Source organism: Dermacentor silvarum, chromosome 10 (genome assembly GCF_013339745.2).
Source record: "Dermacentor silvarum isolate Dsil-2018 chromosome 10, BIME_Dsil_1.4, whole genome shotgun sequence".
Taxonomy (NCBI): Eukaryota; Metazoa; Arthropoda; class Arachnida; order Ixodida; family Ixodidae; genus Dermacentor; species Dermacentor silvarum.
Genome location: NC_051163.1, coordinates 102,417,040 through 102,443,336, shown reverse-complemented (window position 1 = coordinate 102,443,336; position 26,297 = coordinate 102,417,040). Strand labels below are relative to the sequence as shown.

Here is a 26,297-nt window from a genome sequence, read left to right as displayed (position 1 = left end):
GTGGGTCAATGAACTTGACAAGAAAACAGACGGGCGTAAACCGCAAAACGAGCCGGTGCATTTCGAAGCTTTTCGTGGTGGCAGCATAGTGAAGAGACAAGCACGTCAGAATTAGCGCGTCTGTTTACTTGAACCAAACACTTTCAATTTGGTCGACTAGAGGATAACGACAGAAAAAATGAACAGAGAGATCTACAATTGTGGGCTGAAAACTTCGAACTCCCCGAAAGCACGGTGCGGCAGGCGATTAGGTTAGACAAGGTTAGGCAAGATTAGGCAAGGCTAGGCTAGGTTAGGTTAGGCTAGGTAAGGCTGGGCTAGTCTAGTCTAGGCTAGGGTAGGTCACGTTAGGTTGGGTTTCTGATTATGATCTTCTGCGATGCTTCTAGCGTGGTTATGCAGTAGTCAAGCGCCTTCCCCTTTCGCAGGCGTGAGCAGCCCCCGGCTGGCCAAGAGCGGCCAGGAGCTCCCCAACGCGCGACTCATCTCGTCGCTGGTGCACCCGGACCGGCGTCTGCCCAGCCCGCACTTCTCGCACATGCTCATGCAGCTCGGCCAGTTCATCGACCACGACCTGGCGCTGGCGCCCCTGGAGGCGGACCCCGGGGAGATTCGTAACCTGGGAAGTACGTATACAGGCATGCAGAGACTCGTGAACGCTGAGCGAACACCACGCTGCGAAGCCTCATCTCGGAGTAACGTCTGCTGTCGGGCTAGTTGGCACACGGCTACTCATCTCGGAGTAAACGTTTCGATCAAGCCGAAGACTCGTATTCGTCAAGCCACTTTGTCGAAACGTTGACTGGGGGGGGCTGAGGCTTCCCGTGGTCGTGCACTATGGATCAATTCAAATCTTTACCTTCCTGTGACTCATGTGTCTTGTATCCGCACCGTAACATCGGTGCGTGTGTGTGATCCCCGAGCAACTTCCTGCCGCGCGCTTTTGTCACCCTTGTTTGCGAAGAAAAATACCTTCACCCGTAGTAACCGGTAGTGTTCAAATATTAGAAACGCGCTTCGCGCGTCCGATTCACTTATCCAGCTTTCTTGTGCGCTGCGGAGTAAAATTCATTCATCAAACGAAATTTCAACGAGGGAAGCTGAAGAGTTTTGTAATGCTGCGGGACAGCTACTGCTATTGATGAAGAAAAGGCCTATCATGACTTTGAAGACGACGACGACGACGACGACGATATAACCTTGCGCGGGAAGTTCGTTCCTTTGCCAGTGATACGTACGCCTGTAAATACAACGGCATATAGCCTTTACCTTACCTCTTTCTACATAACGATCTATTTGCAGGTTAATGCACATGATATTCTGTTGATTGCTTGCTAAATTTAACGGGCTGTTTAAGACCGCGAAACCAGAAGTGTTATATAACCTGTGCGTGTACACATTAAAAAGGGTGGAAGCAAGACAGGAAGCATTGCCGGGCCAGTCGACGGGTCTTTACTCGATATTTATTTATTTATTTATTTATTTATTTATTTATTTATTTATTTATTTATTTATTTATTTATTATTATTTATTATTTATTTATTTATTTATTTATTTATTTATTTATTTATTTATTTATTTATTTATTTATTTATTTTTATTTATTTATTTATTTATTTATTTATTTATTTATACCTGCAATGGCGTCGCACGGGCTGCGAGAGACCGCGACTGGGGGGAACTGAACTCGGCAAAAATATGACCACCAGTAAACGTGGATCCAAAGTAGAGTAAACCAGAGTTTCTGCATTTTACTGTTTCGTAATGAGGTCTCTGCGTGGACTAGAGTCGAACTCACGACCTCGTGCTTAGCAGAAGGATATAACCATTCAACTACCGTGGCGGCTATAATTGTTGGTACCGACGCAGCGGCAAATATAAACAGTGGATCAATTTGTTCAGTAAGCGAACAAATCGGCGCGTCGATCAATTTGCCATGCAGTCAGATCCGTATTCCCTTTTCTCTACAACAGGCGTAAAAAAATTAGTTTCGATGTTATCTAACTTAAATGAACCAAATAATTTCATTAAGTCGAAAGCAAATAATGCATGACAAAAGTGAAAAAATATTTCTGCAGAGAACATCTAAGAGTAGTTCTGCGGGGTCGTGTACCTTCAGGTTTACGCGTCCCAAATGTATAGCATGAAATAAGGTTGGCATTTCGTCAACTGACAGCCATATGAAGCTAAATAAGGACACTGAGGCCTAGGAAGCCAATGAAAAAGTTAACTTCCTTTTCTCCAGTTAATGTGTAAAGAAATGTTAGGAAAGCGTTAAACTGAAAAAAAAAATGAAAGCCGGTGATAAAGGCCGATTGGGCGCCCTTGGAGCCGAAACCACACCTACCGCATGTCACATCTCCGTCAACAATCCTTCTTTCCAATGCTTCCTTCATAGATGCCAAGAAAGCTAGCGCGAAGAACCATGTACAAGCCTCATGTTGCCCTGACGTGGAGAACGAACCGAGCAAAAGGCGATGCACATGCTCGAACTTGTGCACAGCAAAGCACGCGTTAGTGAACTGTCGTGAAACAGTGACTCCTTTTATCGCACACATCTGCACCAGGCTCCATAGTGTTTGCCTTACTAGCACAAGAAAGACGACGACATAAGAGAAAACGACAGGATAGCGCTTGTTCTGAGGTTTGCTCTCATGTCTTCGTTTTTGATTCTGATTGCACCTATATGGACACTCCAGGCGCATTTCCGCCGTCGCCGTGGTGCTCCGTATAAAGTCCAAGGGCGATAACATCGTCGCCGCGCGCCGTATACTGTATGTGTGAGTGAAAGCGTGCGAGGGTGAAACGACGGTGGCGGCTCATTCTCGCGCGCGCAAGGGAACAAAGTGGTGATGTTGGGCGCCGTCTTCCATCGCGCGCAAGGCACCGGGGAGGGGAGGGAGGGCGTTCTACTCTGGCGGCTGCTGCGTGTGGCGCGGCTGCGGTAGCTCTATCTTGAAATCCATCTGCGACGGGGACAGAGTCCGCCATGCACTGTGTTTTAGCCGTTTAGTTGGCGTTCAAGCGAGAGCCAGCACGAAGGTCAACTCGCCCGCTGCTGCTGCAGCGCTTCCTCGCTCCAGCGTTTTGACAGCGAGTTTCCGCCGATAGCATCGGTTGCTATCGCAATCGCCTTTCGGGCGAAACTGCGACTTTCTTTGCGTTATTAGGGCGAACATGGATACTTACAAACCTGCCCAAATCTCGGTTGTACGATGTAGCAAAGATTGTTGCTAGGCAGTCACCTGGGAAAAGGTTACGCACCTCTGAGCTCAACACCTTGAGCACAAAATAAAAAAGTTTTCTCCCGAAAGGCGAAGCATCGATTGCGATAGCAAATTAGTAGACAGCCATACAAAGTAAGGATAGTAGTTTTACTGGCCGTATAAACTTCTAAACATAGGCATACCAACTAAATTAACAAGCATGGTGTCACGCGCGCACTAGCAAACATGGACACATCCACTCGATGACCGCGCAAACTCGCTGTCAGAACGCTGGAGTGAGGAAGCGCGGCAGCAGCAGCAGCAAGCGAATTGACCTTCGGGCTGCCTCTCACATCAACGCGAACTAAGTCACAAGAACACAGCGCACGGTGGACTCTGTCCCCGTCTCAGATGGCTTTCAAGATAGCGCGGCCGCGCCTTACGCCGCAGCCGCCAGAGAAGAATGCGCACCCCCTCCTTCCCGTTCCTCCGGAGCCGTGCGCGCAACGGAAGGCGGCGCGCTTCCTCCCCACTTTCTTCCCTTGCGTGCGCGAGATTGAGCCGCGATCGCCGACTCACGGTCGCACGCTTTCACTCGCACATACAGCATACGGCGCGCGGCGACGATTTTATCGCTTTTGTACTTTATACGGAACTTCACGGCGACGCTGACGGCGGTAGCAGATATGCGCCCGGAGTGTCCATACAATTTCTATCGCAATAAAGGTCAGTTTGCGTAGTACCGTTCTGATTAATTCACGTTCGTTGTCTTATACACCGAGGGTGAACACTACAGCTCTGATGGCCAAGAAAATGGTGCTGCGGGATTCCGGTCGTAAAACCATCAGCGACAATCGCAATGTCCGGCTGAAAATATCGGCCGGAGCTAGGCCTGCAGCGGCTGTCAGCTTTCTCTTAACTAAGGGAACTTATCCCCTATTTATTTATCTCTCTTCCTTCGCCGAGGACTCTCGCGTCCCAGCCAACCTTTCCTACCGGTGTATCGTGTTCTGGTACCTGGAAATGCAGGAATCAGATTCTACGCGATGTGCACTTCTTAAGAACCGCGTCGTTGCTCGACGAACGATATCAGCGTGATATGCGCAAACCCTACAGACACCGTTCCGAACGCCCGCAGCTTGTTCTCCGCGCGCAGCCAGCGAGAGAGCCAGATGCGTAGGCTGCTCCGCTGGCTGATCCACGGACAAGCAGTGCACCCCGGCCATTTTGCGCGCGTATGAGATAATCCGACAAGCTTTACTCACACAAGGATGTCTGGCGTACGCGGAAGTGAGCGTTCCACGGGCACCCAGCCACGTTGAGAAACAAAACAAGAACAGGGAATGCAGATGGTCCAGCCGCTCGAGCCTTAATTTAATTGAGCGATACGACGCGTTTCAGAGCCGCGCCGCGTCTCTTTCCTTGGTTTTCCTATCTGACCCTCGAGATGAGGGGAAAGGGGGAGGGGAGGCGCAGTTGGGGGAGGGCGCACGGGAAAACGGCTGTCATATATTGCCTGCGCGCGAGCGCGATCCTTGAGCATCGGCCGGTGGAGGATTCCCCAGAGTGCTGTCTCACTCTATTCAATTAGGGCTCTCGCGCTGACTCTTTTTCGTTACTTCTTTTTTTTTGCATTAGTTTTCCTTTATCCGTTTAGTTATTTTACAGCAAGGGCTCTCTTTGGTTCACGTACCACGCGTATTGCCGAGTAGATACGCCGGAGATGACAAAGCGCGCAGTGTGAAGCCTTTCTGACTTGAGTGAACGCGTGCAGTTAAGGTAGTTGGCATTGTGTTTACGACCAGGCTGTTTCGGGATAAATAGTCGGGATGTCTTAGTCATGCGTCACTTCAGGCGAGCGGTAATGAAAGCGTTTGTCGTTTCCTTTTTTTTTCAGTTTTTGTGTCACAAACGTCTGCTCTTGTGAGCCTTTCGTGACGCATCCACTCGTTTTCGAAAACCTAAAATTTTCGGATTATGCTGTCCTGTATCTACACTATACCTGGATCTAGGCTTTTCTACGCTGCTTGAAATTTCGTTACAGTTGGCCTCTAGATGCGGGGGAACAAAAAACTTTTGAGAAAGCTGTTTGCGCTCAGTGGTTTCTCTCTGTAAGTCCGTTATATACACTCTAAAAATGTTTACATCCTTACGAGTGTTTGCTTGTCACATGGGTAATACCCCTATCGCTATAGTGCCTTACAAAAATTTATAGAGGACGACAACGTGAGCCCTAACTAAATTTGTGATGACAAAAGCCGTAGTTGAAAACTATGTAATCATTCCAAAAGCCTTGGGTGCACAGAAATAATCGACAGGAGAATTTCACAGGTATAGACGTGAGACCTTATTTAACGCCCTTTTTATGTCGCCTGTCACCGCTGTCATCGATTTTGCTTGCAAGAAAGCGTCGGCAAGCAAAATTCCATCATTGGTTCCCACCGACAATTTGATCTTACCCCTTAAACGTGAGGGCGTTAGCCGTGCGACAACCGAACACCCTTCATACACCCATAAAGGTGTAAAAAATGTTTTATAGACCGACAGCGCTGTCGTTGCACGCTGAAGCAGTGCGCTTGCAAATGTCTCTGCCCCGCAGACCCGAACAACCCGATCGACTGCTGCAGCCCCGACCGCTGGGTGTTGCCCGAGTGCTACTCCATCGCTGTGCCCGCGGGCGACACCTTTTTCGGGCCGCTGGGACAGACGTGCCTCAACCTGCCACGATCGGCACCCTGCTCCTGCCAGCTGGGTGAGACACGCCGCAACGTTTGTCCGTGCACTGAGTAAATCCTTACGCCTTGACTGAGTTCACCGGCCACAGTGACGCTTTCGAATATCCATTTCTTTCGCGTGCAGTTCAGGAGTGGAACCGCCTTGATCCGCTGGTTACCAATTGTGTGTCGCAGTATAACCACCTTTACCAGTATGGTGGAGGATGTAATAGATAGAAGACACTAACAGTTTCATTTAGGGGCGAAGCTCCTTAGGGTGTAGGTCTGTCCCTCTGTAGTATGTAGTAGGTAGCCACGTCTACTTTATGAAAAAAAAATTCCGAAAGTTGTGTCCGTAGCGCGGAATCGAACCAGGGACCCCTCGCTTCCGAACGCGCGGCGCTAACCACTACGCCACGAAGCGCACATGGACACACGCACCACGATGACAATAAATACCCAACATTAACGAAAGACTGCGCGTTTCTAACGCGTTTGTGCTAGCGCGTTACGGCCCGTGTAAGAAGCTGGTGCAAGACGCTGTGGCCTCTCCGCCTTACCCCCGTATTCATAAACGCTCCTCGACTTGAACTTGACTTGCCACCGCCTTGGGCAGCGCGTTCGAAACGCGTTGAAGGCGGTGGCAAGTCAAGTTCAAGTCGAGGAGCGTTTATGAATACGGGGGTTATACTCTCTCAGTGGTTATACGGCTATAACACCACAGTATAACCAAAAAGAAACTAACAGTTTCTTTTTCTTCCTAATATTACTTGACGACGACATTGTATTGTACAGATTCTTTGTAGAGAAACTGTGCAGGTTCTGTGTGTGCTATTACCAGATATTGTATCATTACTTTAATCTACGCTATAATAGATATTGTATTACCTACCTTATTATTTCTCATTATTGTTTTTGAAGAGCATTCACTTAATATTCAGCATGGTTTGTATATATAGTACTGTCCACCTGCCTTGAAAATCGCGCTCCCCTGTTAGATAGTTAACCGAGCGCTGCTGGTTAACATTGAGATCGTCCTCTTCTAAAGCGTGCGTTGCAAGTGCGGAATTCAAACAGCGCCAGTAATGCAGTCACGTTCATTCAAACAACTAAAGCTCTAGGCTACCATCTCCAAATATGTTTAACGACATTGCGTTGGAGACAAATGTTGGAAAGACATTAAATTTGATCAGCACTTAAATTTCTCTGCAAAAGCCTCCCCGCTGCACATCAGGCGGATCGAAGAAGAACGCCAGTGTCTTAGGGAATTACGGAGAAAGTTGTTTCGAATTTTCATAAAACAGAAAACTTCTCAGACCACCCGAAAGCAGCATACAGCTACAATGGAAAGGCTCCTCAGAAAGACAGCTTCGTCCTGTTGTGGGAGTCGAACCCGGAACCAACGCATTTCCGGGACTAGCAGATGGCAGAACGAGGGCGAAATAATCGACAACTTAAAGGCTACGCAGGGACACAAACATGTCAGATCAGTTCTGCTGAAATCCGAAAGATGGGGGAAGTTTCATGAAACAAAAGAACTTTATTTATTTATTTATTTATTTATTTATTTATTTATTTATTTATTTATTTATTTATTTATTTATTTATTATTTATTTATTTATTTATTTATTATTTATTTATTTATTTAAACCGCACAAAGGGTCAAACATCTTTCCACATTAAAAAAATACGACTTGTTCACCGTTATAGCTGGCTATGGCGTGTACATTCGTACAAAAACAATGAAATAATTAGAATGACAATTAACTAACTAGTAATTTGTTTTCTCAACTACCCGGAACTGAAAGCTGGATCCTGAATTTCGATAAACGCCAGTTTTGGGCTCATGCGCTACATTTCCCGAGCCTTAATCAGAATTCGAAGATATCAAAATGAACGTATCAAAAAAGCGATGAGTTGGGCTTTATGGGGTTAATGCCCTACTCGTCTGTCGCTATGTTTAACGCCTACAATGCAAACGGCCTTCCCGCTCGGCAGGTCCTCGCGAACAGCAGGACTCGCTGACGTCGTACCTGGACGGATCGCACATCTACGGCAGCAGCGACGACGACACCAACCGGCTCCGACAGTTTCAGTCCGGTAAGGGCCCGTTTCCATCACTCACGATCAGTCTGTAACTGAGCTCGTAAGAGCTGCGCGCTTAAGAGACGGGAAGTAGAGGCGGTTTAACCCTCTCAGGTGCCGTGTGCACAATTCCGCACGCCACAGTAGTGCATCAAAGTACTGACGTAAATAATGATGTTTAAAATGCGTCGTGTAGATCTTGATACACATCTGACTGGACCTCTGCTTCAAGGCTGAATAATTTGAGTGACGTGCTTTAGTAAAACCAGTGTTCGCTGTCTGTGTCAGCTTGTAGTCATGTCTATAGCGGGTTCACTTCATTCATCGTTTTTTTGTTTTGTTTTTTTTTTTTTCATGATTTTTCACAATAGGCGTATTTTCCGAGTGACTGGATTCCAAGCGGCCTTTCAAGTATGGTAGACGTTAAACAGTTGAAGTTCTCATGTCTGACGTTCCTGTACAGAGTACTCGCACGAAGTCCACATTCTGTAAACGCAGCAAAACTCACTGCAAGGTTGAAAATTCTCAATCTGTTCTGGCAGCTGTACTCTTTTCATAATCCCAAAGGTGCATAAAATTTGGTGAAAATAAATTTTCAATGCGCAGAATTAATTGGCGTATGAAGGGGTTAATTGATTGGGGTTTAAGAGGAAGCTTTTAGCTCAGCAGCTCCTGTCTAAATACATGGCAACGGAGCAGTCGTTTTTCTTGGCAAACACTCCACCGATTTTGATTAAGTTTGTCGCTTTTGAAAGGAGAAGTTACAATTTGTAGTTACTTAGAGTTTTGTAACTCCGTAAAACTCAGCAATAAGAACAATATCACAATTCTGTACACTGCTCGTAATAATACAATCAAGCCGACAAATCCAATTTTCACGTAGTCCGCAAATTCAAACATCAGATTTGTCTGCTTTAGATAATCTAACGGATACAGGTTAACAGAATTGCGATGTCTGTTTTTTGTGCCGAGTTACGGTTTTGTAAACGTTGTGCTTCACTTTTATATTGCATAGCGATTATGTCGATACTTAAGGCAAATTTTATGGCGTCACAATTACGTCCGGTATAAAATCTCAGTGCAATAAGATCCTATCGCGCTCCGCACGTCGCAATGCAGTGGAGGTGAAGAGAAACTTCCGAGGGTGAGCCGAGAATGATGGGGGCTTAATGGGCGCTAACTTCTCGCGCGCGCAAGGAAGGAAGGGGGAGGTGAGCGCGCGCCAAGGAGAGAAGGACGGGGGCAGGTGAGCGTGCGTCTCCTCCTCTAGCCCTAGCCTTGCGCCGCCGTGCCCTATCTAGGAAGTGATCTCCGTTGAGGGCGAATGTTTGAGCGAGGCGAGCCGAGATGGCTGGTGGCTGCATGTGCGCTGGCTTCGCGCGCGATTAGTGCTGGAGGTCAGGTAATCTCGAGTTTCGGAGACGCGTTGAAGGGAGAAGCAGCAGAAGCGTTCGTTGCCCTTAGTTTGCGCTCTTCGGCATGCCAGCGTTCTGACAGCGTGTGTTCGTGGTCATCGAGTGAGATCGGTTCATGCTTGCCGGTGCGCGCGAGACACCATGCTTGCCAAATTAATTAGTAAGCGAATGTTTACTGCAAATATACGGCCGATAAACCGTACGAACCTGACTTCCTAGAGTTGTGTTATACTTTGCTGTCTCTTCGCCTTTCGTGCGGGACTGCGACTTTCTTGAAGCTTATCACTTTCGGCAATTTCCGCTAAAACTTCAAGCCTTATATCGAAATTCTGCTTCATAGACTTACTGTAATTGAACTTTCTCTCTCAAATGCAACACCTTTCATTCAAAGCGGTTCAGCGGGTGTCTCATAAAAGCATTTCAGCTTTTTCACATGTACTTGAATAAGTTAGCCCCGATCTAAAGTTTTCTATTAACCACCCAAGAAAGCACTGAGGCTATGAAGCGTACTGTGGAGTACTTGGATTATTCTGGGGTAATTTTGACTGCCTATAGTTTTTTTTTACATGTCCCGACTACGTACTTTCCGGTACATAAGACGCGGTTTTTTTTTTTCTGAATTTTTCGTCGGTGCGTCTTATAGAACGGTGCGACTTATGTAAGTCTTCGGTTTTTTTTTTCTGAATTTTTCGTCGGTGCGTCTTATAGAACGGTGCGACTTATGTAAGTCTTTTTTTTTCCCCGGGAACACTGCCGTCAAAATCGGATTCGCTTATTGGCCACGCGAAGCGCGCTGGTTGACGTAATTGCTACGTGTTCTGTGCGCGCTATCGAGGTGTCAGGTTCCTCTCGTGATCGAGTTCCCGAGCGCCGTGTGAGAAGGACGGAGCAGCAACGCAAGCGGCGGCAGGCCGACCGCGAGTCGGCTGACCCCGAATTCGTTGCATCTACAGATCGCTGTCAAGATACGGCGCACGCCGCTGTGCAAACTACGCAGTTGCTACCAGAGTACAAATCGCCCCCCCCCCCCTCCCTTTCGCGCTGCCTTCCCGCTTTCCTCCCTTGTGCGCGATTCCGCTCACCGTCGGACGCTTTCACGCGCACATACAGCGTATGGCGCGCGGGGACGATGTTATCGCCCTTTATCGCCCTTGCACTTTATACGGAACATCGCGGCAACCACGACAGCAGAAATGCGCCTGGAGCGGAAATATATGGCACCCATACGCTTGCGCGTGACCCGCGTTCACAGAACGAAACACCACGATTATTTTTAATCGCTTACCGAACGAAGAGGTGCGTTTTATACACCGGTACGACTTCTATACTTTTTTTTTTCGGAAAAGCTGCCGATTTGAGGTGGGTGCGTCTTATACAAAGGTGCGACTTATAGATCGGAAAATACGGTTAGACGGTGCACGATGAGTTATACGTGCCGCTCCCATCGAAACGCGGCCGCAGCGGCCGAGGATCGAACCTCCGACCTGTTGCTTCGTAGTAGAACGCTATGGCCACATAAATAGACAGGAAAAGAAATTCCGACAGAACCCATCTCAACGATGACTATCCGTGGTAATGCGATTAGCATTTAAGCAATGTAGCGACGCGCCGTATTGCTGAAGACACGTTTATTCAAAATTTGTAGTGGCCATTCTGGGACTTCAATTGCTTCGGGCTGTATGACGAGAATTGTCATGCCGTCGATTTTACCTCATTCGCCTCAAACGAAACTAATGCCGATTGCTGAAATACTCGAAAGCAAAAGAAACAAGGACTTGCAACATTTTGCTATTTCTGTGGGTTAAGGACAGACATAGAAAACCCATGCGATTGGTACATTTGGTAAAGTGCAGGAATAGTCTGATTCCGCCATTGTTGGTTAAGCATCATATTTACATAGAACAGCGTCAATGTGCCGGCTCATTACGACCGTATCCATCTCGGATCTCTTGCACACTAAACTGCACACGTTCGCAGGTGCCTTATCATAATTCTGAACCACGCTCGTTTGCCTCCTCCCAAAGGTCTCCTGCGTGCGCAATCACTGGAGGGCGAGGAGCTCCTGCCCCAGAGCTTCTTCCCAGCCGAGGATCGGTGCAGCAACTTGGAGACCGGCGAGATCTGCTTCCGAGGCGGTAAGCGATGCGACTCGCGGCCGCTCACAGTGACTCCATCGAGGTCTTGTGAATAAGCGGATACATCGGAATTTCGAAAAAGCATATATTACCGAGGCAAGTGTTCCGTGACGTAGTTCACTCTTATATGTATGTAATATAGCTTGACTCGGTATTCCCAGCAAAAACAAAGCGAGGACACGGGTAAAGCACCTACGTGCGTTTTATGCATGCCTTTACAGTTCTCGTATTGCTTCGCACCCTTCCACGCACTCATTAGTGTTCCCGATTAGCGTCCCCTTTCAAGGAGCGAGCTGGTGCTGACTGCGCGACTACGCGCATGCGCAGGTGACGAGCGCGTCAACGAGCATCCGGCCCTGACGAGCATGCACACGGTGTGGCTTCGGCAGCACAACCGCGTCGCCCGTCGCCTGCAGCAGCTCAACACGCACTGGGACGACGAGAGACTCTTCCAGGAGACACGGTACGCGATGCGCATGGACGCTGGCTGGCTCGCGCGCTTACTGCATGCTCGCTATCGGCCACGTGACAGCAATGGCCGAATCTCATACGCTGCGCTCATCCACGCCGTGCGGTGCAGCGATGCCTATAGGACCAGTATCAGCCAATCAGCAATGAGATCCGGCGGCATGTCCGACACAAGGGCGCTCGCCTATTGTGCGTTGCTAATCTTTCCGTGACCCTTCCGTGACGCACAGAGGGCGATCATAAACGGACAGTTCGCACTTGAATAGTTTATTCCTCCTACTCCTGGGGCCGTATTCTGAAACGTTGCACTTCGGCGATAGTTCGCCTTTTAGCCTTCAGGCGCGCGCTGATTGGCTGTTTCAGCAAAATTGGATGAGCTGATTGGCTCGTTGAGCCAGACGTCATTCAATTTTGCTCAAACCAGCCAATCAGCGCGCGCCTTAAGGCAAAAGGCGAACTATCGCCGAAGTGGAACGTTTCAGAATACGGCCCCTGGTTCTCGCTCTTGTAGGCTGAAGCCTCGACTCGTGCTAGACTGTTACGGTGCGGCCAGCGGAGCCGTTTAGTATTTTGTTGACTTTCGTGTTGGCCAGCCGACAACGAAGACACAAAAAAGATGGAGCAGTTTGGTCGTCGACGCACTGACGCGCGCGCGCGCGGTTCGTGCAGGCGCATCCTGATGGCGCAGTGGCAGCACATCATCTACTCCGAGTGGCTGCCGCCCATCCTGGGACCCAACGCAATGGTGCGCTACCAGCTGGTACCCACGGGCCGCAGCCAGTACGCGCCCGACGTGGACGCCACGGTGCTCAACGAGTTCGCCGCAGCCGCCTTCCGCTTGGGCCACACGCTAATCGACGGCGTCTTCCAGAGGTAAGCGCTGCCCGACTCCCTCGCGACCGACGTGTCTTTGAAGTCAACCGGCGTAGGCAAGGTTGGCTGTTCATACTCAGTGTTTTTTTTTTTTCAATGCGAAGCTGTATATGACTGGGGTTCCATGTATTTTACGTGTCTGTGCGTCAACAATCAAAAAAGGTGAACGTGGGCCGTTCCCGGAGATAGCGCAATACCAGGCCGACGCAGCGGAGGTGAAGCAAGCTTCAAGTACTCCGCTCCTAATAATAAGAATAATAAATACTAATAAATGAAACAAATAGGTCAAGATGCATGGTTTCAAGTCGATGAGCATACTTTAATCGTTTGTGAACAGCACATGGACTCAGGAGCAGGAGGCGTTGCCATATACACAAAGGACAAAATATATGTACGACCATAAACCCTTGACTCGCAAGAAGACAATGCCACCGACTGTGGGGGTGTCTGTGCCGTACAAACGACAGACGGAATTGTGATATCCACTGTGTATGTAACTCCAGGTACACCCAAGTGCGATCTCGAGAAGTACATTCTGCAAATTGTTTCAACTGCGCGAAGAAGACGGGACGGGAACAGAAACATAGACGCACACACAAAGCACAGTGTGCGTCTATGTTTTTGTTCCCGTCCCGTCTTCTTCGCGCAGTTGAAACATTTTGCAGAATCTATGAACCGACTAGCCCAACAACATGCCTTACTAGAGAAGTTCATGACCACGCACTTTGCATGGGTTAGCCGTGATGACACCACCCTGTGATCATCGTTGGACACTTCAATGTGGACATCTCAAAACCAGACAAGAAATGGTTCACTCAGTTTCTCCTAGAAGAGTCTGGTTTGAGGTGCCAAGAATCTGTCTAAGGTTGTAACCGAACCATTCATTGTATATCACAGTAATCACAAATCTATCGTCGCTACGATTACCAAATTATGCAAATAAATACATGTACCATTGTCTAACCTTGTATGATGTGCTACAGCTTCGATGGTCATCTACCTTCACAGAGTGGAACGGCTCCTCAATTTTTTTTAATGCGAAGCATTGTTTGTCTCGTTATTGGCACGTTGCGGTAGGTAGGTAGGTTTCTGTCGCGCGTCGCTTTCATAAAACTTTGAGTACGCTTAAGCTTCGCCTTTAAGAGTCGAACGCGATAGCGTTATTGGACGCCGTTGACGCCGACACCGACAGCGTATTTTCTGTGACATGGGGTCCGATCAAAATTTAGAAAGGCTCAGTTTTCAACATTCCCCTCAATGTTGCCTAGAACCAAAGTACAGCGAAACACCATCAGAATTGAAGGACGCTTAAGCTTAGCCTTTAAGAGTGGAACGCGATAGCTTTCAAAGATCCCTGGCTGCTTATCAGGCTTTTTTCTCGTATATTCAAATTACAATTCGACGCTATCACGCCTGCAGGTTGTGGTTAAGTCGTACTTTACGGTTGTTCTGACGGATTTTATTTGCAAAATTCAATTTTTCTTCACTAACGCCTTGCGCCACGCGGAGGGCCTGTGTGATCGGGGTTGTTTGGGATGATGTGGTTTGGCATGATTATTTCCGCCAGACGCTGGCGCTTAACGCCGACGCCGACGCCGGATTTTCTGCAACACGGGGTCCTTAACGCTGTCGCGCCTAGTTCTAAGCGCCGGCTGCCATGTTCTCCGTCGGCGGGGTCACCGGCCATCCAGCTGAAGACGTCAGTCTAGCGTGTGCTCCCATTGGAGGAGGCTCGTGTGCATCCGCCTTTGAGGGGCAAATGCCGCTGCCTTCTAAAGCTGGACCCGACTATAGTCAATTGTGCATTTCAATTTCTCGTGCCAGTAACGTACGCCTCTCCAAATAATCCCACTTAATTGCTATTGCGCTATCTACTACAGAATGTTAATTTTACAAATCTTAAATGTCCTTCCTTTCACGATGAAATCAAGATGCACTGCGTGAGGCAAGGTTCTGATTGGTGTTGCAGAATTCGCGGGGCGCTTTTTCGTCGCTACGATACATTGGATTTCTTACAACTATACTGCTCCACGTGGGCTCATGTAACCGGTAAACGGAGGCCTCATTAGAGCACCTGGGATTATTGTAACCTGCGTGACACGTGCTTCAACGCAAGAAGAAAGCTTCAACGCATAACTTGCGGGTATGCATACCGGCAAGTGAAGTTCGAGCTTGCCTATCGACAGCAATCATTGCTCGAATACCTAATACTTACTCCTTTTCACACTGGGCTCCCCTGTATGGACATGCCTTGATCGAATCTGAGTGCAGTCAGCAGCACACAAGCCTAAAGGTTGATAACGGTGCGCTGCTATACTGAGTGCGTCCCCGCCCTCCGGCGTAGTTTACTGGGCCGACACAATTTGCTTTTGACCGAATAGTGCTTCACCGGCAAGCCAACTCTGTAGTCGCACAGGCTACCGGGTAGCCAAGACTGCAGCAAGCGATATAGGATACAGGCGGTAAGGCACGCCATCGCTTAGCTCCTTGGCGACTTCTGAGGCTCACCAGCTGGCATGTCTGTCTCTGTCCTCCTTGACCGTAGGCAGCTGAGACCACCAATCTCAGTGCGGGGAGGAGCGTGTCTGCAGCTAGCCCGATCCAGCAGCACATGCTCAAAGTAAATTGCCTCCAACCAGTAGTCGATGGGGCCTAGACGCACTTCTGGGTTGCACCGTACATTGATGAAGTGTGCTAGTGGTGATTTTGCTGACGTGACACCGCCAACAAATGATCGTGCTAACTTTAATTGGCTCGCGACTTTTCTTCACGACGGCGCACCAACTCTGGCCTCAGCGCTTTTTCTCCTCTCGCCGTGTCTGTATACGCGCAGGATCGACATTGATGGCCAGCGCAGTCCGTTCGAACTGCAGGACTTCTACTTCTTCCCCTTCTACTTGTACCACGGGGACATGGACAACGTCATCAGGGGCCTGCTTCGGCACCCGGGACAGCACTACGACAGGTGAGTGCGGACACATGCCGACTTTGCTGTTGTAATTTGATTCAGAAAGGAATTTTTTTTCATTTCAGTTAAAATTCTTAGGGTATCTTAAGGAACTTTCCGGTATATATGTCCGTGCCGATCTAACCTCTTTCCCGCAAACTTGGGCCACTTGGCCCATGGTCCAATGGGTACAATAGCCAGTTGTACTGAGTTAACCGGGTTCGAAACCAATCGCCGGGCCAACTTGGGTCACTGGTAGGGCTCCCAACAGTTCCGAATTCAGCGGGACAGTCCCAAATCTTGAGTAATTGTCCCAGTCGGGATGGCCAAACGTCCCCACTTTAGTATCTATTTTTTCAACTGAATAACAATCAATAAACCAGATTTCTTTTTTATCATGCCTGACAGCCCGGTTGGACATTCTACTCCTTTGTCATCTGTTGCATTGCCATACACATAAAGGCGAATTAATGTTTTTGTCGTGGTTCTCATTGTGTTGTTGGCGCCTTAAGCAATCACAGTACATCTCTACTGATAGCTATGTTAATCAGGCAACTACTGCACCACTCTTGTTGTATATCGCCACATGATAAAGCTAAAAAAAAATTGTGAACTTTGTTGCACGTACAAACTGGCGGCTCCTGGTATTGACATTGTCGTAGGTCGCCAGCCTCAGGAAATATACCTGAGCATTTGAGGCACGCACTGATTTCAAGGTTCCCAAAACGAGTGGCGTTATACAGTGGTTCTCTAATTAAATCTGCCGAGAAGCCTTCCTCGCGTACTACTACACAGAGCATCAGCATATATGCCAGCACCTTTCCAGGACCGACATGTTTAAACTTTATTTTGTCCCAGAATTTTTGCAAATGAACATGCATTAAAATTGGCTGGCTTCCAGAGCGCAATTATGAAGTAACGTTAAATTTGTGAAAGGCGAGTCAGTGAATTTTAAATATCTGATAAGCTAAGCTCATAAGCGATTATCACGCCATGTCTCATGTCCGCCGCCCGACACAAGCTTTTTTATTTGTACAAAATTGCTCTCACGGATGTTTTTTTTAGTGTAGAAATATGCAAAGGTGGGCCTCTGTAGAGCCGGCTATTCCGAAATCGCAAACACCCTACTGAGGCAAGTATAAAGAAGAAAAAGAAAGCCAGAAGACAATACCAACAGGTAGTGCGCACGCGAACACCAGTGACAAATGCAGTGTCTGTGCGTCCACCAGCACCGGCAACATGCGCCCGCAACTGCGGCAGGGGGAAGAAGTACGGGGGAGTCCGCACAAGTCCTTCCGTGCATACATATATGCAACCATCTGCATTAGCAAAACTACTTTATCCCGGAAAGGACATCACGGCTGCGACATTCAGGTACTTGGTTCATCTTCGCGGAAACATCCAGTATACATCCTGGGACTTTCAAAACAGCAGGCTTTCAGCATTCGTTAGTGTTTTATTTTTATCTTTTTTTTTTACACTGGTTAGTTTTACGCTTTACGCCGGTGATCTTGTAGGCCACCTTATGGACTCGGGAAACGGAGTGATCACTTACAAGTGGCTGGTGTCACCCTTAGCTGGCAAAACCGGGGACACGATCTGGCGACCCACGGGTCCTCCTCCCTGCTCACGAATAGCGTTGCCTCTCTCTCGCACGCGCAGCTTCATCACGGAGGGCGTCACCCACCACCTGTACCGGCTTCGCAACGACTCGTACGGTCTGGACCTGATCGCGCTCAACCTGCAGCGAGGTCGCGAGCACGGTCTGCGGCCGTACGTGGACTACCTGCAGTACTGCACGGGCTACCAGGCCACCACCTTCGAGGACCTGCTCCAGTACACGCCCGCACACGTCGTGCAGCTGTACAGCACGCTCTACGAGTGAGTCGTAGCAGTCCGCGCGCCACGCGTGTTATAGATGACAAATGCAGGCGGGCCCGGTACAGTGGATTAAGCACCTCGCGGACATGTGGTGTGCGAGGTCCGCACAGAGCTATCTATCTATCTATCTATCTATCTATCTATCTATCTATCTCTGTCTATCATATATCACCTGTCTATCTATCCGCCTATACGTCTATCCATCTATCTATGCGTGATAACTGCACAGTCTCGGGCATGCTGGTTGATGGACTGACAACAAAGCACGCAGTTGGGCGGGTTTCACACTGACCAAGCCGGGTCGTGTACTCTCTCTATTCTCATGAAGCTGTGGCGCCCTCTGGGCGCCGGAACAATAACTAATCTAATCACATCATAGATCTATTACCTTCAGTCTAGATGTACACATTTGTGTATGTGACTTGTTTTTGCCGGTTCTGTCCAGTAGTGACAAGGGAACAACCGCGAGCATTGATCTGCGGCTCAATTGAACCCTCTGCTTACACAATGTGGCTTTATTTCACTTCATCGTACAGAGTGAAGCGAAATAAAATGTATTGCTACAGGGACACTCTACTGAAGGCCATGCCATGTCTGACGGTATATTAGATTTGCCGCGTTGTTTAAGCAATGATGACATAGCTTTTCCTTCCTCGTAATACCTACAGCCAACAGTTAACCGGCGCATGTACTCTAAGTCGATGAGTGAATTCTTGTGAAAAAAAAAAAAAAACGTGACGTGACTGACTGTGCGCTAAGTGCAAATTTATTTAATCTGTAATTACGAGGACTCACTACAAAATTCGCAAAGGATCATCTTACCCCCTGGAATACAATCATATTGTGAGCGAACGGGCTATCCACATACATGTCTATCCACATACCAATTTATCTGACTGCAGTTTTGCTATACCCGCCGTTTTACACGTTGAAGGCACTACGACCACTACGATGTTATATGCGCCGCATCAATATATATATATATATTCGGACGAAGGCCAAAGCCAAAATGTCGGTAAAGTCCCGTTATTTTTTACGGCTTCCTCCGTGCTTCTATTCATTGAATATATATATATATATATATATATATATATATATATATATATATATATATATATATATATATATATATACGTTACCCGCCGGGGTGGCTCAGTCAGCTAAGGTGTTGCGCTGCTGAGCACGAGGTCGCGGGATCGAATCCCGGCCACGGCGGCAGCATTTCGATGGAGGCGAAATGCAAAAACGCCCGTGTGCTTGCGTTGTAGTGCACGTTAAAGAACCCCAGGTGGTCAAAATTATTCCGGAGCCCTCCACTACGGCGTGCCTCATAATCAGAACTGGTTTTGGCACGTAAAACCCCAGAAAGAAGAAGAATATATATACGTCGACACAGGTAGCCGGACCGATGTTATCTGTCTATTCATTGTTCAATGTCTGTCTCGCTCTGTATCGGCGGCTCTCCCTATCTCCCGCAGCGACGTGACGGACATCGACCTCTTCACGGGCGGCATCACGGAGACCAGTGTGCAGGGCGGCCTGGTCGGCCCCACGTTCGCCTGCATCCTGGGACAGCAGTTCCGTCGGCTCAAGTTCGGTGACCGATTCTACTACGAGCACGAGGGACAGGCCGGGTCCTTCGCACCAGGTGAGGACAACCTCTCACATCTCTCTCTCTCTCTCCCTCTCAAGACAACATACTCGCGCGCATCGTATTCTTTTTCGTGGCATGTTAAGAAAAAAAGAAATGTCCAAGGTGCACAGAATGGTGCGTTGCACCTCTGAAATAGAGAGTACAGTCCCATTTCTTTGGGCTTGACTGGCACTCGAACTACTATATTACGACTGCCAGCTTAGCGGGTCGTTTCCAAATCCTAGCAAGAAGAACACGACGCAGGTCTCATCAAGATCAGCACGTGTATGCCTTACATGGAGCGTGGGGAAAAACTAGGAGAGAGTGCCACGTGATGATTTGAAGCTTAGTCATAAAAAATATTAAGAAAATGCTCATGGGAAACAGGCCCTCACCACGTCACAGGCAAGCGGTAATTTCTAGCCGCCGCCGGGCATATGCGGGAGAGTAGAGCAAAGACCTAGTGGTGAGGGCCAATTGTGAAGAGGGTGTTACTAAAAGCTACCCCGAACCAAACAATGTCTTGAAAGGTCAGGCAACCATGAAGGCCCTATTTCCCAAGAGCTATTCCCCGAAGAGAAAGAAGGGCGGCGTCAAAGGAGGCTGCCTTGCTGAGGCTGGCTGCCTGACGTCATGTTTGCTCCCTGCTGGTCTTTTTCCTTCCTCCGTGATGCCTTACTAGATCAGGCTCCCGTGACCTTAAGGTGGTACTCTATAGAAGAGCACCACATTCTGGATTGCAGAAGCTTACATAGCACGGGGAAGACCGACTCAGGCGATATCCTCTCAGACGAGTTTAGGGTAATTACAACGTCAAACACAGATATTGGTACGAAACACAGGCGCACACCTGACACACCTGGACCAAGAACCATCAGCGTTCTTCTTTCAGCCGACGGTGTAGATTATACACGCTCTTTTTTCGGCTGGTCAGCCCAAAATGTGCTGGCATAACTGTAATCTGATTCTTTCAACCCTACAACTTTATTCTGTGACGCAACGAAGTTGGTTGACTAGGATGACGATTGTGGACGATGCATGCTTTGCTTTGTTTGTTTTCTGCTTTTTTTTTTTCGAGGAGGGAAGGTTGGCGCCTGACTGTGCAACCTACTAAACCGCGTTACAGTTCACTTGTTGCCGCAACCACAGCTCCGTTCTCTTTTTTTTTTTCTCTCTCTCTCTCTCTCTCTTTTGCCTCGCAGAGCAACTGCAGGAGATTCGCAAGACGACGCTGGCGCACATCCTCTGCGACAACTGCTACTCGCTCACCTCGGTCCAGACTAGGACCATGTTCCGCCCAGACTTGTCAGAGTGAGTACACGAACGTGAATGGAAACACGAATAAAAGATAGATAAATGAAGTATACAAAGCGGGGAAATATAAGAGACACTAAACAGAAGCACAAAATCAATTTAGACTGATAAGGTATACTTCGAGAACTCGATCTTCGTAAGTTTCGAGGTAAGGAGGGTTGATTACGAGAAGAGATAGAGAAGACCAAACTCTCATTTGCTGAATTTCGCGTCGGAAACCTAACGCCGGTACGTCACTGTGACGTCATGCAATTCAATGTACTTTCTGGTATTTGGCCCGTTGCGCGGCAGTAAATGTTCTGAAAACGTGCTGTGTACAGGCTTAATTTGATTCTTTTGGTATACAATGTAGTACATCTTTAACCGAGAAAAAAAATTGTCTAGGCCCCAGCAGACACCATCAAAATCTATGACGCCACGGCAAGCTGGCGCGGGCCGGAGCTTCAAATCGGTGACGCCGCCAGTCTTTAATTTTTGCGTATTTTCTGGCTTGCCAAGCTTCCTGTCACGGTTACCTCTCTTGGTATTGTAGAGGCGTAATTTACTAACACAACTAATTTTTCTCTTTGGTCTTCTGGCTCGCTATGCCGTGCCCGGTGGGGAGGTGTAAGGGGGTACGAAAAACTCGCGGTCTCTCCTGAAAGGCGAGGCATTGATATCGACAGCAAAATATAAGACAACTACACGAAGTAAGATTCGTAGCTTTATCAGGCCGTATACACAGCAGTAAGCTTTCGCTTACTAATTAAATTAATAATCATGGTGTCACGCGCATGCGCACAGGCAAACAGCGACAGATGTCACTCGATGACCACGAACACATCGCTGGCGTGATTAAGAGCACCAGCATCGGGGATTGAACGATTCGCGCTGCGTCTGGCTTCTACCACGTCTCGGAAAATCGAGATTTTCAATTGAGAACATACATTATAGAGCATGCGTCACGCCTGTTTCGGTGCGTATTTGCCGCCCACATACCGGCAACAGTGGAGAGCTGTCGCTCGCGTTAGGTTGAACTTGTAGGCGACGAGTGTACGCGATCGCCATCTCCATCCCGTCGCTTGTCGCCGTCGCGTGCGAAATCGCTTACATATGGTTTATACTTTATATGGAACATTACGGCGGCGGCGAACATTCGCCTGGAGTGTCCATATAATTGTTATCACATAATTCACATTGAAAAAAGGAAGGGGTAAACCAGATGTCGACGCTACGGACAAGGTCGACGTGCGCGGTGGTTCAAGTGATTCGATGATTGCATTTTGATTATATCTTTATATTCTTTTGCTGTATCTTTTCCGTGTTCGCTATTCATTCATTTTGTATCTTATTCGAATCGTATTTGACGCGAAATTACGTCGAGCTCGTCGTCTTTAGCGTGGAACTTTATTTATTTATTTTTTTTACCAAGAGGCCAGGTGGGGCGACGGAGACAGTGCAGTCTATGGTGCAATGTGGTTAATTTTTCACTGTATTTGAGCTAATTACACCCGTAGCGTTAATTTACCTACTGTGCGACTAATTCTCGCTTCTTGTTGGCACCACCGAAGCCGCCTTCCAGACACCATTGCCTCGCGCGAGCCCTGCTTACTACAAACGAGTTCGCTCCATTTTCCAAAAGTATGCCGCAAGGTGGCTTTGCCTCAACATGTCTACGGCTACGGCGGTGCACCCTTTACAGGGGTATAGTGCAATCTGTTTCATTTTCGACTGTATTAGCACTTATTACGCCCTTACCGTTACTTTACCTGCTCTGCGACTAATTCTCACTCCTTGTTTCGTTAAGACCTACATTTTGATACCTCTTTCGACTCACTATCATGCTCTGGAAGCGAAAAAAGACCTTTTTTTTTTTGAAGTGGTTACACGATACCCCGATACCAGATACGCCAAGCCCGGGTCGTAAAGAAGACCTTGTCTTCAAAATACCGGCAGAAACCAGCTCTGGATGACTGTTGATGTTAATGCGATTAGCAGTGAAGCAATGTAGTGACACACAGTATTGTCGTCGCCGAAACGGGTCATGTATGAGGCGTGTACTACAGCCGGCATCCTCGCGCTTTCCTCCAGACACGCTGTACCATCTAGCGACGCGGCCGTGAAGTTCGCGCGTGTCTGATATATAAATGCGCATGAACTTATATTTCATCGTCATCAGCCTATATATATATATATATATATATATATCCTCCTAAGACCATTCGTACATTATCTTGCACATTGCTCCCCCAATCTTCTTTTCAAAATTAACTTGGAAGTCATTGCTCAATATATTCATCCCGGATATGGAGTCCAGTGCATGTAGAATACAACGGAAGTGGTTTACTCATATTCTTGTCATCCGCTTTCGAGAACTTTAACGCTAAATTGATCTAGACTTCTGTGTGGTAACAGACGGCGTAAAGTAACGTCGAAGTTGTGCTTAGAATTCCGAGAGACTGCGTGAAAATCAGGGATGCAGCAGCAAGATGGCAATATATTACACGTAGTTCCATCTTAATATTTGTGTTTAGGCAATGAAGTGCAGTTTTTACCATAGAAAAAATGAGAAGATTATTTCTTTCATGTACATCCATTTTTTTGCAATCTAACCGTGGTATATAAATAAAAAAATCATTTCACGTTCGTAACATCCAATAATAAGCAGTCTGAAAAGCGATTATGTCGCGTAGCTGTATTCGGGTCTCAGGAGGTTATGCTCACTACCAGGACGAGGGCCTCTACCAGCAATCTTGCTCCAGCTGACTCCATCCTAGACTCCTTTTCATACATAGCAGACAATGCAACGAAAGCTATTGACCCTTTTCGCGGCGCTCCCGTGGGCGCTGCCATGTTTGATCACGTGGTGACGCGTCCATTGCTTGCCTCAGCCGCCTCCGTTGCCTCCGCGTTTACAATGCAAGCGCGTGACGCCGGCGCGGCGCAGCAAACCTCTGTTTCGACGCGTATCGTAGACGGTGACTGCGTGCACGACACGAAGCTTTAGCCACAGCTTTAGAGGACATGTAAGTGCTTTCAGAGCTCATTACGCCTTGTCCAAACGGCGTGAGCAGCGTATACGGTGCTTGTACTAAAAGCGGGGCTAGAAATGTATTCCAAGCTGTCCAAACTTTCCGCTTATGAATTAAATCGGGATCAGTGTGCTCTGCGTTCTTTATTTGGCAAACATTTTGAACCAGCGGCTTGTCATATTTCTGACTCAGTAAAGTTCCTCGGTGCAGCCACTATCTGATTGTTTATTTTCAGCGTAATCACTCGCGGGTATGCTCTGCTGCGATAAATCTGTTCTTGCTGCGCACAAAGCTTGGAATTTAAATGTTCTGTACTTTGTGGTAGCCCGTAGCAAAGACGTATTATCGCTAGTCTCTCGCTTACTCTGTGGACCGTCACGAAACATTTAGCTTCCAGCATTCGTGTCTTGTCGGTGTAGTCGCCGTCACTCATGCTTCGGCACCTTGATTCAAGTGTGCGCCTATTCACTCACACGTTGGCGATAGGGTGGTCGTAAGTTCTCGTGCGAGTAAGGGTGGATGTGTGTAGATAACGTGCGGGAAACTTACAATGCCACTAAGCGGCGCTACTTCATTTTGTAACGAGCTGTACTCACTCCCAAGTGCCGACGTTCCGGAATTTAAGTCCTTTTTTTTTTTTTGGAGGTTAGCTATACAGCGCAGGTGGATGAATTATATTTCTTTATCCTTGAGGAAAGCCGTGCATCGCGAAGGGCGCCAACACAGGCAGTCCTTATGCAGCAGCTGCGACACAGGTTGATTCCATGCATTAATATGTCAATCACTATTTTTGCAGCGAACTACCGCACACGTCTTCCCTTTATCGTTACACATTTTGCAGTATGAATTGGGCACAGTGTATTAGCGCACACCCAGTTGCATTTTCGACAGCTGATCGCACAGTAGGAGGGCAGACGCAGTAATGGTTTCGTATTCGTGCGCATTCGCTGAGGCAACGTATGGCGCGCCGCCGAATGCGCCATCTCGTTCCTCTAGAGCAAACTGCTCCGCGAAAAGGGTCATAACCCTCTCACTGTTACCATCCGCGACAAAAAAAATATGACGTCACATATGAAAAACAGATATAGGCACGCGTCACGTAATTCGATGCAAAACCAAGTCTCACACCATTAAGTCGCAAAATATGAAGTATTCATTACACGAAAGATGTTGAAAGTCTTAACGTAATTGCCACCGAAACGAGCGGAGTGACACCTTTCTACGACCAGCGGCCACAGCGCATCACCTGCACTTGCGACCAAAACATAGTACGCCAAAAAAATGGAAGCCCAAACGTGCACAACTAATACGTAATTTGACATAAACTTGCGTCTACACGTTGTCGTTGCAATATGTATATGAACAAGTTTATTCTTTACAAAAAGTTGCAGACAAAGAGCAACTGCAACACGCGGAGTGAGACTTCTGCGACGGCACTACTTCCGTAGTTTCCGCGGCGTTGCCTGCTATGCGTGAGACGGGGTAGTTCCAAAAATCCCGAGTTATTTGCCTTTAGGAGCGCGTTGAAGAAACCTCGGGTGGTAGAAATTGGCCTGGAGCACTCCACCACGACGTCCCTCATAACCCGCTGTGTAATTACGGGACTTTAAAGTTGCACTGAGATATTTTCGACTATTCATTCTTTAAGTTAAAGTTCTAAATCTCTAAACCTTAGAAAAAAAATAGTCACAAGCCACACTATGTGAGAGGGAACTGCGACGTTCTGACATCAGCACCGGCTCACTCGGTCGTCCCCTAGGCTGCTACATGTGCCCTCACAACGAGCAGGAACATATACGAGGCGACAGAGCGAGTCGGAGCGAGTGTCAAAGCGTCGCAATGCCCTGCTCTCATGTGACCACATATTGTGACGTCACAGTATCTTCCTGGGAAACGAAACCGATAGTGACTGCAGAAAAGCTACTATAAAAAGTGGCAGCTTCGCCCCTTTCGGGCGAAGCATCGATTGCGATAGCAAATTAGTATACAGCTATACGAAGTAAAGATGCTAGTCTGATCGGCCATATAAACTCTTAAACAGTCGCTTACTAACTAAATTAACAAACATGGTGTCACGCGCGCACAAGCAAACATGAACACATATCGCGCGATGACCGCGGAAACTCGCCGTCAGAACGCTGGAGCGAGGAAGCGCGGCGGCAGCGAACGAATTGACCTTCGTGCTGCCTCTCGCTTGAACGCGAACTAAGCGGCGAAAACACGGCGCAGACGAAGCTATGAGCACTCGGCGCACTCTGTCCCCATCACAGATAGCTTTTAAGATAGGGTCCGCGCGGACGCGCCATACGCAGCAGCCGCTGGAGTAGTATGCCCCCCTCCCCCCGGTGCTTTGCGCGCGACGAAACACGGCGCGCTTCCTCCCCGCATTCCTCCCTTGGACGCGCGATTGAGCCGCCATCGTCGGCTCACCCTCGCATGCTTTCACTCGCACATACAGCATACGGCTGTATGTGCGAGTGAAAGCTATTTTTCTAATATGTAGATGTCTAACACCTTCATTAACACAAAAAAATCTATAGTTGAAAATGTCGTGTTAGAACCCCTTATAAACCCTTCACTTTTCTTGTTTATATTAACCATTAGACAGTCATT

At 48.0% G+C, this 26,297-nt stretch overlaps 1 protein-coding gene across 1 annotated transcript in view; it reads left to right on the top strand.

Moving 5' to 3' along the window:
- The window catches only part of LOC119431725 (peroxidase), a 70,955-nt gene that overhangs the window by 36,234 nt on the left and 8,424 nt on the right, over positions 1 to 26,297 (top strand). Inside the window, exons 5-14 of the mRNA XM_049657347.1 lie at positions 429 to 626; positions 5,807 to 5,959; positions 7,921 to 8,022; positions 11,447 to 11,557; positions 11,885 to 12,020; positions 12,695 to 12,898; positions 15,732 to 15,863; positions 17,508 to 17,726; positions 19,205 to 19,374; positions 20,562 to 20,670. Coding sequence (XP_049513304.1) covers positions 429 to 626; positions 5,807 to 5,959; positions 7,921 to 8,022; positions 11,447 to 11,557; positions 11,885 to 12,020; positions 12,695 to 12,898; positions 15,732 to 15,863; positions 17,508 to 17,726; positions 19,205 to 19,374; positions 20,562 to 20,670 — 1,534 coding nt within the window. The remainder of the gene's footprint in view (positions 1 to 428; positions 627 to 5,806; positions 5,960 to 7,920; positions 8,023 to 11,446; positions 11,558 to 11,884; positions 12,021 to 12,694; positions 12,899 to 15,731; positions 15,864 to 17,507; positions 17,727 to 19,204; positions 19,375 to 20,561; positions 20,671 to 26,297) is intronic.